The following is a 16541-nucleotide window of genomic DNA, read 5'->3' as shown; positions in this document are numbered from 1 at the left end:
ACTTACATATCCCTCTATCCTTTTTTTCCTGCTTCAGCTTTTATCTTTCCTTCCCTTTTCTCTTTGCTTTCCCATTACAGCCAAGCTGTCACCCCTACTCTCTTCCCTTTTCACAGATCTGCCCCCATCCAAATTTCCCTCAAAATCATTATTCTGCCTATGCCTTTTACTTGCTCTGCCTCCTCTCTCTTTCTCTTTTCTTACCTTCTGCCTGCTCCAATGTCAGATGCTTGAGCTTGTTAGTCCTCCTACTGAGGAAATCACAGGGCAGCTAGCAGGTAGGCAGAGGGGATCTAACAGCCTGACACTTGGAGGGCTAATTAACCTTGGAATCATTGTGGTCAAGCAGTGGACAGAGGGATACGGGGAGGAAGTAGGGATGGAGAACTGATAGGAGAGAGAAGGGCTTAGATTTAATGGAGGACGAGGGAGACATAGCAGCAAACGAAATGTGGAGGAAGACGCATTTGGGGATAGAGGTTTGGATGGACAGACAATGAAAAAGAAAGGAAGAAAGATCAGCAGTGAAGACAGATTGAGGGGGATACAAATGAGTAGTGGAGATGGCTCTGAGAAGGAGGAAAGAAAAGAATGAAAAGACACTTTAGGGTTGTGTGAGGTGAACAATAGGGGTAAGATTCAGTTAAACCTCTGAACCCTCAGCTTTTTCCCCCTTGCTCCCTGTACTGAAAAACTGAAAGAGTCACTACATGTTTTAGCCAGGCATGCAGTATAACATTATTTACTCAGAAATGCCAACAATTTGCACTGTATGTGACCTACACTATATAACCAAACATCAGTTGAAAACCTGACCATCACACCTATATACCTCAAGTCTGTTGGACCTCCCATTCTAAAACCCTGGGTATTAGTATAGAGGTGGATCCCCCTGTGTGGCTGCAACAGCTGCCACTCTTCTGGGAAGGCTTTCCACAGAATTTTGGAATGTGTCCATTTGTGTCAATTTATGACCATTCAGCCAAAACAGCAATTTTTAGGTCAGGCACTGATGTCGGGCGACAAGAACCTGGCTCACAATCAGTGTTACAGTTCCTCCTAAAGGTGAAATAGGGATCTCTGTGCATCCTCCAGCAAAATGCAGCTGACTGTGCTTCTCAGCTTGAAGATATCAACCTTTTAGGGCACAAAAGGGACTGTAGCACACTGATTAATTTACAGCCTTTAAATGTGATTAGTTGTCCTTGTAAAGGTGTTTGTTGGGGTTGAGGTCAGGCTGGTTAAGTTATATGGAGTAGGACAAAAGGGCAAAAAATATTACGATGCAGGTACAATTTCATAGAAAATTTAGGAGCAATCACAATGACCATGGGAACTTTTTTCTTGATCCTGTCATATTGACTCAAATTTTGTAATGCATTTTGTGAATTCTGTTTCCGTTCCCTCTGTAAATTATTTCAGAAGGAAAGAACTGCATATATAAAAGTTGTTGGTTTTTTGTTTTTTTTTACCTATTTTTGTTCTAACTCTGGAGACCAGGATCTGTAGAATATCATGAGAGATGGGCCTCCGTTTGTTCACAGGGGCACAGTGATGCTGGAACAGAACGGGGCCTTTGTCAAATTGTTGCCATTAACTTGGAAGTGCTCAACTGGCTAAAATGTCTTTGCTACTGTGCCCCTAAGAAGACCCTCACTGGAACTAAGAGGCCTAGCCCCAATTCTGAAGAACAGCCCCAGACCATTAGCCCTCCTCCACCAAGCTTTACAATAGGTATGATGCATTTTGTCAGATAGTGTTCTCCTGGCATGTACCATTTGTCCATGAGACTGCTAGATAGTGACACATTATTCACCATTTCAAAGAAGACCTTTCCACTGCTCCAGAGTCCAGTTGGGATGTACTTTACACCACTCTAATCACCGCTTGGCATTGCACAAGGTGATGTGAGGCTTGTGTGCAGTTGCTTGGCTGCGATGTGTGGATGGGCTCTGAGCTTATCCAAATCCACAGATTATTTTCTCCGATGTAGAGACCACAACCTCTTAATCGTCCCTGGAGGCTGTATTACCTTTTAAATTATGTTGAGCATCACAATTTTCCTTTGTGTTGTATTGAGTGTTTTCTTTAATGATTTACTTTAATGATTAGATAAGATTATGTCACTGCAGCAAATATCTTTGGACATTTAAGTAGCAAACCTAAAAACTGCAGTTTTATTGTTTCCAGGACTGTGGAAACTCTTCAGAGGAAACAGTATTAAATAATTGAAGTTGTGCTGCTGTGCCTCATGCAGAAACGCACACAGCATTTCTCTTACTGAGGAAATGCACCCTATTTCCCATCCATAATCCATATGCTATTAATCAGAATGTTATTTTTTATGACCTGGCCAGTCTGATGGATTAACTCCACTACCTGTGGTTGTAACTGCAGTCCATGCATCAACCCATTTTACATAGCTGATAATCAGGGTTGGAAATAAGCACCAGCCAACAGCCAAATGCTGGTAAAATATAAAAGTTCTGGTAGATTTTAGACACATGAAATAATGTATTTTAAAAACTTGATTTCCAACGTTGCTCCCAACAGAAATTTCACAAAATGTTGTGGCAAAGATGGCATCCTGTGACAGTGTCACATTTTAAAGTTATTGTGCTTTTTATGATCCATTGCAGATGTTTATTGTGGAGATTTCACTGCTATCTGCTGTATTCTATGCACCTCTTAGGATCATTAATATCAAAACATTAGTAAGGCTGTCCACTGCCTTATGGTCATGTAGTAATCCATCCTGTAAAAGAGGAAACTAATCACCATTCTGAAACAGCTGTGAAGTATTTTGGGTTCTACACCACAGATGGCAAATTTCCATCAAAGATAGGTGAACATCACTGGGGTGTGCATTACCATATAGCCTATGGGTTGCTTTCAAATTTCCACAATGCTGAGTAACTTTTGACACTGAAGAAAACTTCCTAACATAATGATTATCAGACGAGATCTGAATGTATATTGAGCATCTGTTTTGTAAGTTGGCAAGTGTAAGTCAAGCTGAATCTAAAAAATATGTGTATCATGCGTATATTGACATTTAACTTAGTTATAACTTTAAGAATAGGCAGTATTGTATTTTTAAGCAAAGTTTGTTGAACAGGTGTGTAAAGAGGCTGCCTGTGGAGCTTTATAAAGTTATCCATAATGTCTTTCATATCGGATTTAATCAGTCTCACTGAAATTTATAAGGCTTGGTTTTTTCATATGATTCTTCTGAAATTCTGAGATGGAGGACAGTAGAGTGGAAAATTAAAGAGATAAGGTGTATTAGGGGGTGATAGGAAAATGCAGAAATGGAGGGATGGACATTTAGATGTGAATAGGAAGGAAAAGATGAAAGAAGATTAGAGGGGAACTTAGGCCATTTTGTAGTTGTCAGACCCCGCAGAACGTTAATACAATGCATTTAGAAACGAGAAAGTGCGCCATTTGAATTAATCAAATACAACTTTTCAAGTGGAAAATTTGCAACAAAGTGTGTTTTCTAGCTCAGTGATATCCAAAATACCTGCAGCAACAGCCAGTGTCATAAAACCTGTAACAGCAGCAAACGCTGAGACTCGTGAGTTATGAGAAAGATGGAGCATTATAACATACAACAAATGCAGTAACAATGACAGGAATACGAGACAATGAGAAAAAATTACAAATGTGTTTGAACTGAGTTATAAGAATCAGATGCAGGAGAGAAGAGGAGAAGCTGTTTGCTAACACAGGAGGGGAAAGGAGAAAAGAGATTAGAGGGTGGAAAGGGAGGAGAAGTGGAGAGGATGAGACTTGAAGCTTCTGTTAACGAGCCAGAGAAGAAGGGAGGTGTGTTGCCATGTTTTCATTAATGGCTTGGTTTGATGCTCTTATACCTGCATGCATTAGGCAAATGATTCAGGAACTGTAGCATTCATGAGAGGTTAAGCAAGCTTAGGCTGAATCTTAGCAGTATGGACATGGCATTACTCTGGCTTTTGCTTAGGCCTTTTACAAAACCAGTAATTCCCCGGCTCATAGGAAGCAATACATTTCAAGCCCGCAGTGGCCTGCTAGTGTAATTGGCAGCAAAACTGTTATTAAGCTTGGCCCTTGTGAAAATCAAAGATTTGTTAAACCTGAGGGGTGCAGCCATGCCGGGCCTCTCGAGTCAGAGCTCTAAGGCAGGAATAAGGGCATAGTCTGCATTTCCATTTTGGAGATTAAAGGCATCACTCTTAGTCAAGTTTAATCTCTCACCTTTGCATGTATCAGTGTAAGTTCCTTAAATCCAACTGCTGCTCTCTGTTTGTACCATCTCTGTTAGAGCCAGTTTGACCTTTATGGTGAGGATTCCTTTGCCCTTTTACATTTAATCAGTTTTTATTTTAAGATCAGGACTGTCTAGATTACGTTTAAATTTATTTTAAAAGATAAATAATGTAAGTACCTTTTCCCGTCAAAGATAATTCCTTTCTCTTATTGTAGTTTTGTCAATCGTTCCCATCTGTCAAGTTAATATTGTACTCCCCTCAGTTGCTGAGATCTTGGAACACATCAACATCATTTCAACAAAGACTGATGGGTCAAAAATGTAACTGTCCAATAGTAATCAGGCATGTTGTAAACAGATCAGCAGTTAACCCAGATAAACTGACACACTATAGTTGGATGTAAAACTAAGTGAGTAAGAGTCATTGCGTAGGAATATTTTGTGCTTGCAAATCTATAGTAAGTATGGTAGATCACACTTGAAACAGAATGCCAGTCTTATGCATTGTGCAGTGCACCTGTATTCCAACCTGCATAATTACCAGACGGCTTGAATTTCTAGACCTCTCTGCAAGGTTACATAATTATAGCCAAAGTGATCATCATGATTATACTGATCAATATTGAGATCAGGATTATCACAATTATTCACTGTTTTTTAGGGACAAAATATTTGTTGTGCTATATTCATATGATGATACGCTGTACAGTGTCACTGTTATGGATATCTGAGTAGACACTAAACAAGGACAGGGAACCAATATTGGTATCAGGTGCAGATACTGATGGTATCCACTAATCAGATATCAGATTGACATTACTGATTTATATACCAATCTAGATTCCATATTCAGATGTTCTTTTGAATTATGAATACTCTATGAAATAATGCAATTATAAGCCCATAGCCAAAATGTTGTAGCACTAATTCATTAATTAGTAACTAAATAATTATACAAAGATATCAAGTAGTCCCCATATGTTTTGTCTTCAATTCTATGAGCTAGACTTACAGGTGGAGTTTGCGCCCGACCATGAACCCGACATAGATATTACAGCTACAATTAAAAGCTGTAAGATCCTCTAAAGCTGTGTGTGTGAATGTATGAGTGCATTCAGGGTCTTGACATAATTTCTCTCAACTCAGTTTCATATAAATGTGATAAAGTGTGTTCTGTCTTTTATTTAGTTTTCTCATGTGTGTTTCAGATAGTCCTTGCTTAAAATCATACCTTTATTGCTCTGATAGGCTTTGAACAAATATATGCACATTTTTATTGTGTGTGTCACACCCTCCCTCCATCACCTCTCAATTCAGCCACCCACCTGCCTCCATCAGCTCCCCCACTAATGAATGATTAAATAGCTGCCATGTCAGGTTGAGCCAAGCAGTGAGTCACTGTTGGAGTCTCCAGTGTCCAGGTGGGGCCCCCGCACTGCAGCTTGCCCTCAGATGATGGATGTGTCGGCGTGAGGTCTGCATCCACCGCCAGGCTCAAAGATCCACCAAATTAATGAACTCAGTTAACTGACTCATTTATTACCCTGGTTAAATTGAGGATTTTATCAGAGCTGATGCAGCTGAGATAGAAAGATGAATTAATGCTAGCTGTCAAAGAGCATGTCTCAGTCACGTGTGATTAACCAGATTTAATTATAAAAGTTCCAAATTTTTTATTGCAGTTGACACGATGTAAACATTGGCAGTTAAATGTTATGTGTACCACTGTTCTTACAGACATGAAAAGTTGTTGTTCAGTCTTTTGCTGCTTATTTTTCATGACATTGTTGATCTATTATGGTTCTACAGTCTGAAAACTGTCATTTCCTGATTAGACGCCCCCTCTCCCATCCTTTCCCTGTCCCCCTTAGCCTTTTGTTGAAGGTGAAAGATGTTTGACAGTGACTTTCCCAGCTCTGTGTGTTCCACTCTCTTGTCACCTAGATGTCAAGTCATCGCAGAATTTAATATTTTAGCTGAGTTGCCTGGATGACATGTTTTTCTATTGTTTGCCTTCAGACTTCAAAGACTGTCATCATATTTTTTCACACTAGTGAAAAGGTTTGAGCTGAACTGTGTGTTAGGGTACATACTTGCGCTCACAGATACGCACCACATACTGTGAATTAAAAAAAGAAATCATGTTATTTGTATGAAGTGCCTTTCACTTATTCAATGAGTAAAAACATACCTACATGGTAGACTATGTGTGCTGTTGTAGCCTACTACTGCAAGCTATGGTTGCATTATGTTATGCCAGACATGGTAGCATTTAATGTTAGCCATTCTAAATGTCATGAAGTATATTAGCTACAAGGCAATGCCAGCTAAACCTACTCATGCTAAGTTGGTGTTTTTCCTCCTTTTGTCTAAATAATTGTTTGGCACTGTTTGCATACCCGTTTCTGAGAATTGATTATTAATTCTTGATGATCCACCACCTTAATGTTTTTCTTTTTGAAGACTCAAGGTGGAGCTGTCGCTGCAACTACACTTGCCAGTTTTTCTGTGTCGGCAGGCTTTCTACTTATTGCTTTGGCATTTAATGGCAGACAAGAACACTTGTCGCCATATATGCTGTCCCCGTCAGGTCGGGATGAATTGCATCACTGTTACCTACAGTACTGTAGAAAATTAGTTTGGTCAGGTATTCAGAATTTTGGCATTGACTTGGTACTGAAGTATCAGTTCTTGTGACTTCCCTGTTATCAAATTTGCTGTTGATTATTTTTCTGGCAGTTGACAAATTGGTTGTATGCAAAATGAATGTTTAGTTCCCACTCTTACCAAGGTGAGTGACAAAAGATAAGCTGCAATTTAATAACTAGTAATAAGCAAAATAAGACTCACAGTTGACTATACATCAACCAAAATATTCCTGTGACAACAGAGTGTAGATCCCCAGAAAGAGGCACTTTTACGTAAGTGACCGTATTCATTAAAAATAAACAACAGTGATCATCTATGACAGGACACTGTGCAAAGAGAAATGGCTTGTAAGATAGTTTGACAGATTTCCTGTTTATACGTGTGCGAGGTAGATATTAATAGAGAAAGAAGAAAAGGTTGGAAAGTGGATGTAATTCACGAGGGAGAGCAAGTACAGTATGCCATTTAAAACTATCTTATGATAGAAGATGAGAGAACGAAATGACTGCTGTCCTATTTAGTAATGTCAGAACAAAACAATTCATTTAAATCAAAACTTCTATTTTTGTGCTGCTGTCACGCGTCATTGCACAACCTATGTGATTCCTCGCCGCCCTAACTGTGCTCACCGCAGGCATTTTTAAATCAGGGCTGTGTTATAGCTTTTCAGCTCTTTGGGGTCCGTGCTACTGAACTACAGTTGTAAATGAGTGAGTCTGACTGACAGACAGGGAGTTAGATAGATGGATGCTGCCAAACAAAGCTGGCCTTGAGCTTTATGAAAGCTCCCCATCCCTTCATCACTCAGTTAAACACTCAGTGCTGCTTCCACCATTGACTAGCAGCCCTGTTGTTTTGCTGTGTACTCCCTGATGTGCCGTTGCTTCCGTTCTTCAGATTAATCATGCTCTTAAAAAAATCACATTGTTCTCACGTGGGCATCATTGGATATGAGGAAAATTGTATGTGACATGTTAGCGCCCAGCAAACACTTATAAGTTGAAATGAGGTTTGAATGGCAACTGACATTAGGCTTTGGCAGTATAGAGGTATTACCGTATACCAGGGTATTAAATATCACAGTTTTGAGTTACAGATCAGATCATCTTTCAGATCAGCAAAAAAAGAAAAGAAAAAAGTTACACTTGGTTATATATAAAATATAATAATTTTATGTATAATAAAACTACTATTATTATTATTATACTTTGAATATCCCTAGTCTGGCTTAATGTCCTGCACTGTCTAATTGGTTGAAAGTCATGAGTAATAGCCAGTCAACACAGACACACTGTGTGACAGACTGGCTGAGACAGAGCTGCACTGGTGAGCAGAGCGGAGCTGTAGAAGTTAAGATAACAGATATTGCCAACATTTCAATAAATGTTATTTTAAGTAACTTAAATGTGAAACAATCAGTGTATGAAACCATTGGCAGCTTGAAATGGTAGGCACTCTTAATAAGTCTAAATGTATATAAAACCCTTCTTTCATTTGACAAAAATCCCACCAACTAACATCCAGGTAGACATGCTAATTTTTGCCCCTTTTGGCAGAAGTAATGTAGGCTTGTTGCATCTCTCTCCTTATTCATTTGCATGTGCTGTTTGGTCTGATTCACACTTAAAAGTGTATATTTACTAATGACACACTAGTCTTTAGCAATACATCTGAACAGTGGATAAATATTTTATTTCCTGTAAATTCTCAACAATAAAAGTTTATTATTAACATTATTTGTTATCTAAAAGATTTTAATATGAAGCAGCAAAATAAGGAAATGTTCAGTTTTCAGTGGTAGTAGCTTATCACGACTCCTAGCCTGCTAAAAGTGAACATGAAACCGTAAAATAAAGCAGCTGTCTGAAAGGACAAACAGCGACGCAAGAGAGACAACTAAACTTCTACTCAGTTAGAAGCTGTAAAAGTATTGAGAGCTGACCACACAGAGACTCTTAAAAAACTTATTTTTTCTACTCTCCTGCACACCTAAATTCAGTCTCTTGCTAGTCCACATCAGAAAAAAAAACCCAGAAAGGTGGAAAAAGGGTCCATTCTCTGTTGTTAGTGGGTTTAGCTGTCTTTAAAAAACCTGCAGTATAAGTCATGTAGCAGTGTAAGTTTGTTGTTGCAATATTGCTCACCTCCTAAGAAATGCTTGCAAAGTAAGTTTGCAAACAAAAGACAGATTATAAAAAACAAATAAACAACGAGGAAACATTGAGGAGGGGCAAAAAAGCAAGTGCGGTTAGGATACACACTCAGGGATGTTGAACAAAGGGATATAATAAAGAAGAAAGTAGTATGGGTGGAGCTTTGGAGATGCCAGCCATTCTTCACCTCACTCATTTTATAGTCAGTGTGCAACACTCTTTCTTTGCCAGGGCAACTGCACACATGGGATCTGAGAGAGGACCCAGCTGCAAGTGACACAGCTGCATTGTCACACACTCTGACAGTGTGCAAAACCATTTTAACTCAAGGTCGATTGAAGATGCCACTACACTCATGCTGTCATTTGCTGATGCAGGAATGAAAGGTAGAAAAAGATGTATGAAGATGTTTGTAAAGATGCACGTACAGTAGGGAGTCAGAGCTATTATGTCCAAGAGGCCAAATTCCAATTTTTACTACAAATGGCTCTGGATCATAAAGATTTTGGAAGGACGCTCCACTTTCCACACATGATCCACATCACTCTGCACCTAGACTTAATGCTGATGTCCCCAGGAGATAAGAAAAACATTCTGGTGGAAATTGTAGTCTTGTGGGAAGAGGGATGCCAAGAAGACTGGCAGTTTTCTATATAGTTCTTACCAGCAGCAACATCAATTTATAACATCTCTAGACCCTAACAGAAAGGGCAACAAGCAGAGAGAGCTGATGGGATGGAGTAGGTTAGTGGAGGATAGCTGGAAGTCCAGGGGAAATAGGCAGTGATTTGGCCGACCACTGCTGACCCAAAACTGGAAGGTGTTACTGTTTAGCATCGAGACAAGTTATGAATGTTGTCTGCTGACACCTGCTCCTGAGACTACAGTCACCTCATCCAGTAACAGAAGACCACTTCAATTAGTGTGTAAACTGCAAATATGATTTTTTTTCCCCAACATATTAGACAGTTCAATATGTTAAAGCCCTATTTTAAAAATTCAAATAATGTTCCAGTTCTCGTCCTCTAACTCGCTCTCTCCTCTCTGGAGTGCATTTACTGTAAATCGAGGTCATTCAGACTGACCTTTAGAGAGAGATGCACGTAAAAGCCTCATCTCTTGTATGTTTTCATTTCTTTCTGTGAAAATATCAGACTGAGGTCACATTGTAATCTGCAAGTAGCTCTCATCATTTTAATATACTGAGTTGCAAGGTGATTGGTCTTACTGCATGAGGGTTGCCATAGCATCAAGTAAGTTGTCAGCCAAAGTGTTTTTGCACCAAGTTTTCTAATGAAAATGCTTGAGGTACACATGCACACACCCAAGACTGATGTGGTCCCTAAAAAAAGCAGCAAGACAAGCATAAGAGTAATTATTCTTTGGGGTAAGCAATGAAAGTGGAAAAATTGTTGAGATTTGTGGAGATTTAGCCCCAATTAAGTCGTGCTTTGCAAACAAAGAAAATAGGGTCAGCATCAGCATACTCTCTCCCTTCCCTTGTAGCACCCCAAGCTACAAATTAATACCCAGGGTGACAACTGGGGGCTTAATTAGTGCAAGAAATATTCACAAACCCTGAGTGCAGTGTTTATCCACACATAGTTGACTTATTGTAAATTTCTGGCTTTAGTTTAGACTTTTTTAATTCTCAGGAGCTCTGAGAATAACTTTTAAGGCTCTCCAATGGCTATCAAACATTATCTGCAATTCCACTTCCATCTGTAGGCAGGTTACAGAATTGCTGATTGACACCAGTGCTACAAAGATCATCAGATTGTTAGGCATTTACAGGAGGATGCATGACAGTTACAGTTCAAAACCAACTTTTTCACCACCTTCCCACAATTCACAAGAAGGAGCACTAACATCGGTCCACAGCAGCCACAATGACAAGGCTGTCTGAAGATGTGTCTGCAGACAATTTTTATCAGTCTTGTAATGGCAGGCATCTGTCTATGTTGTTTATCTGAAAATGCCAGATCTGCCCAACTAATCAGCCTGCAGGTTAATTGGTCCATTTTGGCATTTTTAGCGGAGTAGAGATGGAGAGCATTCTATAAGTGTGTATCAGTGTTTAAGTCCTGTCAGAATTAAATCTTATCAGTGCATGCTGATGATTTCATGTGCACCTATACTGCAGTCTGCCATACTGTCTAGTTTGGTACCACCACCAGAGCCAAAGTCAAAAACTTACACAACTTATACGATTTTGTAAAATACATGGCACTAAACGTGTTCAGACAAGCTGTCTTGATTATAAGCAAAGCTGCCCACCTTCACTGAAATGTACAAATCCTGTAGTTTACCTAAATGTTGATAGTAGCTAAAGAGATTAGGAGGAGGTATCTGAGGGGTAGTATTTTGCATTAGATATTGCTGTAAGTCATAGCTTACTTCCTGCCTTTTCCTGAAATAATCTGTTTGGTTTTATGAGGATACAGTCTGTGGAAACCTGAGTTGTATTACCTGTGATTTATCTTAGTTCTTAGATAAATACCACAGATGGTCTGTTTTTCAGCTTTGTTTTTCAAAGATGTTATATTTTTTGGAAGGGTTTGCAAACCAGTTGATGCAAACAGTAGGGAAAGAGATGATACAAAACCAAATCTGTGCTGGTAGAACAGAAACCCCCCGAAGGTGCTCATTAAACATACTAACTCCAAAAGAAAGTAAAAAATCTAAATGATTGACCGTGACACAAATGAGATTAAAATTGCCCATGAAAGAAGATGGTACAAAACCAACAGAATGTCCATATAAAAACATAAATTATTAAGTGAATTTTGTTATCCTATCTGATGTGTTTTTTTTCCCTTTGCTCTCTTGTTTTCCCAGAATGCTGAGGTATCCGTGTTCGAGGTCAACATTCGTTTCATAGGAGGACTGTTGGCTGCCTACTACCTCTCTGGACAGGAAGTAAGTACTCACCGGTCTGTGGGTGTGTGTGTGCGAGTGTGTGTGTGTTTATGAGATCGTGAGTGAGAAGTCTTTTGCAATTGACAGCAACTTGATGAACTTCAGTTCTGTTTGTGCTGAAGAGCACAGAGAAAGCATGAGGGGTTATATTCAGAAAGCACGGTGTTGCAGAAATACCGGTGGTTGTGGAAAGTGTGTGTGTTGTGTTTTTATTACCTGAACTGGAGGGTTAGAGGAGAAGCAAGGAGGTTTTTTGTTCATCATCTCCTCCTTGTCCTACTTTTTTTCCTCTTTTTTCTTTTCCTCTACACTAACTCCTCTCATCACCTCTCCTCTGTTCCCATTTACATCAGGCAGGTTTTGGTTCTTGGTTAAGGAGCTGGTGGAAGCTGAATTCAGCCATGTATCTCTCTTTTTCATTTTCTTTTTCAGCTTTCATGCCCAGCCAAGCAGTACTCCCTCTGTAATGGGAACAAATACATTAAATATGTGTTCAGTACTACGCCCACATCCACTATGTTCTCCATTATGATGTTGTGTTTTTTTTTTAAGTACTGGCCAACAGACTGCTGAGGAAACCTTTGTAGTTAGACATTTTATTCAAAATGCTAAAATTCAATTAAGCCAAATGTGTTTTCAGACAGGTTGGCCTTATGAAGCGTAATCCATTTCCTGTTCTTTGTTTCTTTTTTCTGGGCATCACTGCCAGGGTTAGGGACAGTTCACATTTGAACTGGTACCTGGAATGTGGAATCTTTTCTCATTCTTTGCTCTATCGGCAATAACAAATTTGTGATTTCAGTTGTAAAAAGCAAGTTTTGACTTCTCAATTTCAACATTGTTGTTTATTTAGAGCATGTTGTTACTTATTTAGAACATTTTACACACTTCATGAAATAAAATCCCTCCGTTATCTCCCTCTCCTCTCCCAAACAACCTCGTGCCTGAGTCTGTCAGCAGAACATAGTGCTGTCGTGTATGGCTCAGAGGAAGTATGTGAGATCCTTTCTGTTGATGTTGTCTCTACAGCAGTTCTTGCATACTGTAACATTTCCTCCTTAATAGTTTGAAATTCACATACTATTGGTTTCATACTAATGTTTTGCACATAGTAACAATTCTCACATACTCTTTTAGCTTGCTAAACAGCATGTTTTAAAAAAGCTGAATAAGGAAAGTGGCCGAGTGTTGGCTAACGCTTGTAAAATGCGAAGCCAACATCAACCAAGACAGTGAAGAAAAGCCCAGTTATCTGCAACAACAACTTATCCAGCTAACTATTAATCACCTGAAGATATCAATGAAATTGTTGATGCCTCTTTAAGTTTTGTTGTTCATCGAGGGTTAAACTTTGGTGTGGACTGTAGGCATGCTAACTTTAGCAGTGGCTGTTGTGGGGGACTTGAAATGTCCCCTTAAAATGCTGAAACCATGAGTATTGTTGGGTGAGCTAAACTGAGACTAAATGGGAAGGAATAATCTATATCTCATATTCGTAAGTAAGATTTATTGAAGACAAAACCTCAGTAATAATGTTGAGTATTTAAAAAATGAAAAATGATTATAAATCAAATCAGTGAAAGATGGTCTAATAGACTAAATAAAAGTTTGCCTTCTTCCCACAAATAATGACCCTAACATTGAAGATGCCCATTAAATTTCACCCTGCCACCTGGAGTGATTCAAAGGTGTGCGTCGGCTTTGTGAACAGCAATTTTGCTAAATCACTCTGAATAACAACATAAGCTAAAATGCCCTCTAAGCAAAACTTGATGTCACTCTTATACTACACTCTTTCCCCCCATACCTTCACACAAGTTCACCTCCTCCCCTGAAATCAAACTCAGTCATTCATCAGAGCCCACTCGAGCGATAATAGAAACAGTGGGTGATGGGAAAGGAGGGAGATGGAGCATGGGAGTGCTCAGAGGAGAGACAGTGATGGAGGGAACAGAGGAGAGGGTGGAGGAACAACTGCGATGGGACAGTGAGGATGAGTGGAGGGTGTGTGAAGGTGATGGTTACAGATAAAGAGATGGGAGTGGAGAATGAGGATGATGAATGGCTGAGGGAGGAGAAAAGCAAGTGAGAGCCATTCTTCACTCTCATTGGACATGTCCTTGAGCAAGGCACTTAACCCCTCAACCGCTCCTGTCAGCCAGCAGCAGGATAAATGGTTGTTACTGGGCAGTTCCCTGGGGGAACTTGTGTGTAACTGTGTGAATGTGAAGCAGTGACCCCTTCCTGCAAAAATAGAGGTTTAAAAAAAAAAGAAGCAAAGATAGGGAGAAGAAGATCATGTCAGAGACTAAGGGTGAGGAAATGCGAGATGAGAGCAGGGGGTGAACTGGAGATTGAGGGTGATGATTTCAGAGTTTATCAGCATCTGTCCCAGTTGGATTTTGGCACATTGTTGGGGACGAAGTTGCATTTGTGTGAGGGGGCGTGGTGGGGGGTGTGGAGGGGTAGGAAAAGACACCAAGAGAAGAAGCAGAGCTGAACTAGTTAACAAGACCAAAAGAGAAACAGGGAAGGAGATAAGACAGACAACATGAAGAGAAGATATGAAGGAGGTGTAAAATGAAGAAAGATTGACAGATATAAAACTGAATTAAATAGATGTATGGATAGATGGTATGCAGGGTATAAGGACAGCGTGAAAAATGGAAATAAACACAGGAGAACAAAGAGAGGGATGAGGAAAGAAAAACACCTGGATGGCAAGACTAATGCACTTATTTTTCTTCTCTCAGCCAAAACTTTTAGATAATAAGCATAACATAAGTGACTGTAGAATTCCCAATCTGACATATACCTCTTTTCCATACACATGAGCTGGCTTGGCGTTAATCAGTTTGACTTGGCACACTGGCCCAGCACAACAGGGATTCGTATCTCTATTATAACAGGGCTACCCACTGGAAGGTGTGCCTCTTAACTGAGGACGAGCTTAGTGAGTCGGTGAGTTGAGTGACTGCAAAACACTGAATAAACTCTTAATTTCCTATACATTATTTGCCATAAAAGTCTCCCATTATTTTGTTGTTTAAACGCTTTTGTTATGAAGCAACAAAATCAGGCAATGTTGCGTTTTCATCAGCAGTAACTTAGCATGACTCCTATCCAGCTAACAGTGAACATGAAACAGTAAAATAAATCAGATACCTAAAAGTAGAAACAAGGATGCAGGAGAAAAAGGAAACTTTAAACCACAAAGATTCAGTTAGATGATACACAAGTTCTGTGAGCTGAACACAGACTTTTAACAACACCTTTCTCTCTGGTCCCCAGAAACTCTAGCTGACAGACATTAGTTGAGTATTGCAACAAAAGCTTGAGACGACGAGACGTTTTTGAAAGATTTATATTCAAGAAAATAAATCACAAACCACAGTGGGCCTCCTGTTTCTTGCTGTCTTTTGCAGCTGTTGAAGAAACATAAGAATAAATAAATCAACTTTCTTTAATTAATAGATTATATGGTGCTGTTAGATTCCTGCAGACTCCCTCATTAATAGGAACGTGCCTGCCTTGTGTGCAGCAAACAAACAGTTTTATGACTGCAGTGAAAATCTGTTTTTTGAAAGGTTAAACGCCAACAAATATGTATTGAAGCAGGATATTTTGTTAGTTAAAATTATGTTGCGAATTTTGGAAATATTGTAATAATGTATTGAAATTTCAAAATATTTTAATACGTTTTGACTTCTGGACTTCACAACACTGTGCTTATTGGAAATGTTGGATTACACAGAAGCTCTATTATGCCTTGATCTTACCAAACGTTATGGCATCCTTCATCATGTGTGTCGGTGAGTTGGTGGTACACAACTACTAGCTTTAAAATACACATGTAGTTTGACGTAGTAGCTAAATCATTCCATGTAAAAGTTACTTTTTTCAGCAGATATCTCAGTAAGAACCAGACTGAGCCTGCAAAGCAGTTTTGTCTTTGTCGGATGACTTAATAGAGACTAGAAATTCTCTGTTGCTAGGTCACTACTAAGAGCTGTTCTACTTGCTGGAGTATTAAACTAGGTTTCATTAGATAGGAGTTCTACTGACGTGACAGATTGTTTTCCCATTATTAGTCAGACCCCGTGTATTTCCAGAGAAATGGATATAACACAAGATTTTTTTTGTTTGTTTGTTTTTGTTTTTTGGGAACAGTTGTATAATTGCAGTATTTCACTGGATAGTGAACATAATAATAACATGGATTTTATTGTACATGTAAATGTGGCATTGAGTCACTGTAGCAGACAACAGCTGCACCAAAGCTTTCATGTCCACACTTTGCAGTTCACCACAGCTGTCTGACTTGTACTGCTGTAGGTCTGGACTGGACCTTACATGACCTGATGATCTAATAACATGAGAAACACATGCTGCATCTTTACTCTGCCAGTCAATGTGCAAGAAATGTTTGAGTCTATCACACACACGCACATCAAAAATGTTCCTGGAGTGATCCACATTGGCTGCTCTTCCCAGACTTAGACACCATCTGCCAATTTCACTTGGCCTCTTCATTAATATTTCCGTGCTCTTTCTGTGCTTAATTG

The 16541-nt window shown here is 39.3% G+C and overlaps 1 protein-coding gene across 1 annotated transcript in view; it reads left to right on the top strand.

The window, feature by feature from the left end:
• man1a2 (mannosidase, alpha, class 1A, member 2) overlaps positions 1–16541 on the top strand; it is a 153817-nt gene that overhangs the window by 79508 nt on the left and 57768 nt on the right. Inside the window, exon 6 of the mRNA XM_084724956.1 lies at positions 11896–11976. Coding sequence (XP_084581082.1) covers positions 11896–11976 — 81 coding nt within the window. The remainder of the gene's footprint in view (positions 1–11895; positions 11977–16541) is intronic.

This window comes from Lutjanus erythropterus, chromosome 8 (assembly GCF_056507025.1).
Source record: "Lutjanus erythropterus isolate fLutEry1 chromosome 8, fLutEry1.hap2, whole genome shotgun sequence".
Taxonomy (NCBI): domain Eukaryota; kingdom Metazoa; phylum Chordata; class Actinopteri; order Lutjaniformes; family Lutjanidae; genus Lutjanus; species Lutjanus erythropterus.
This window is presented reverse-complemented; position numbering and strand designations above follow the sequence as displayed.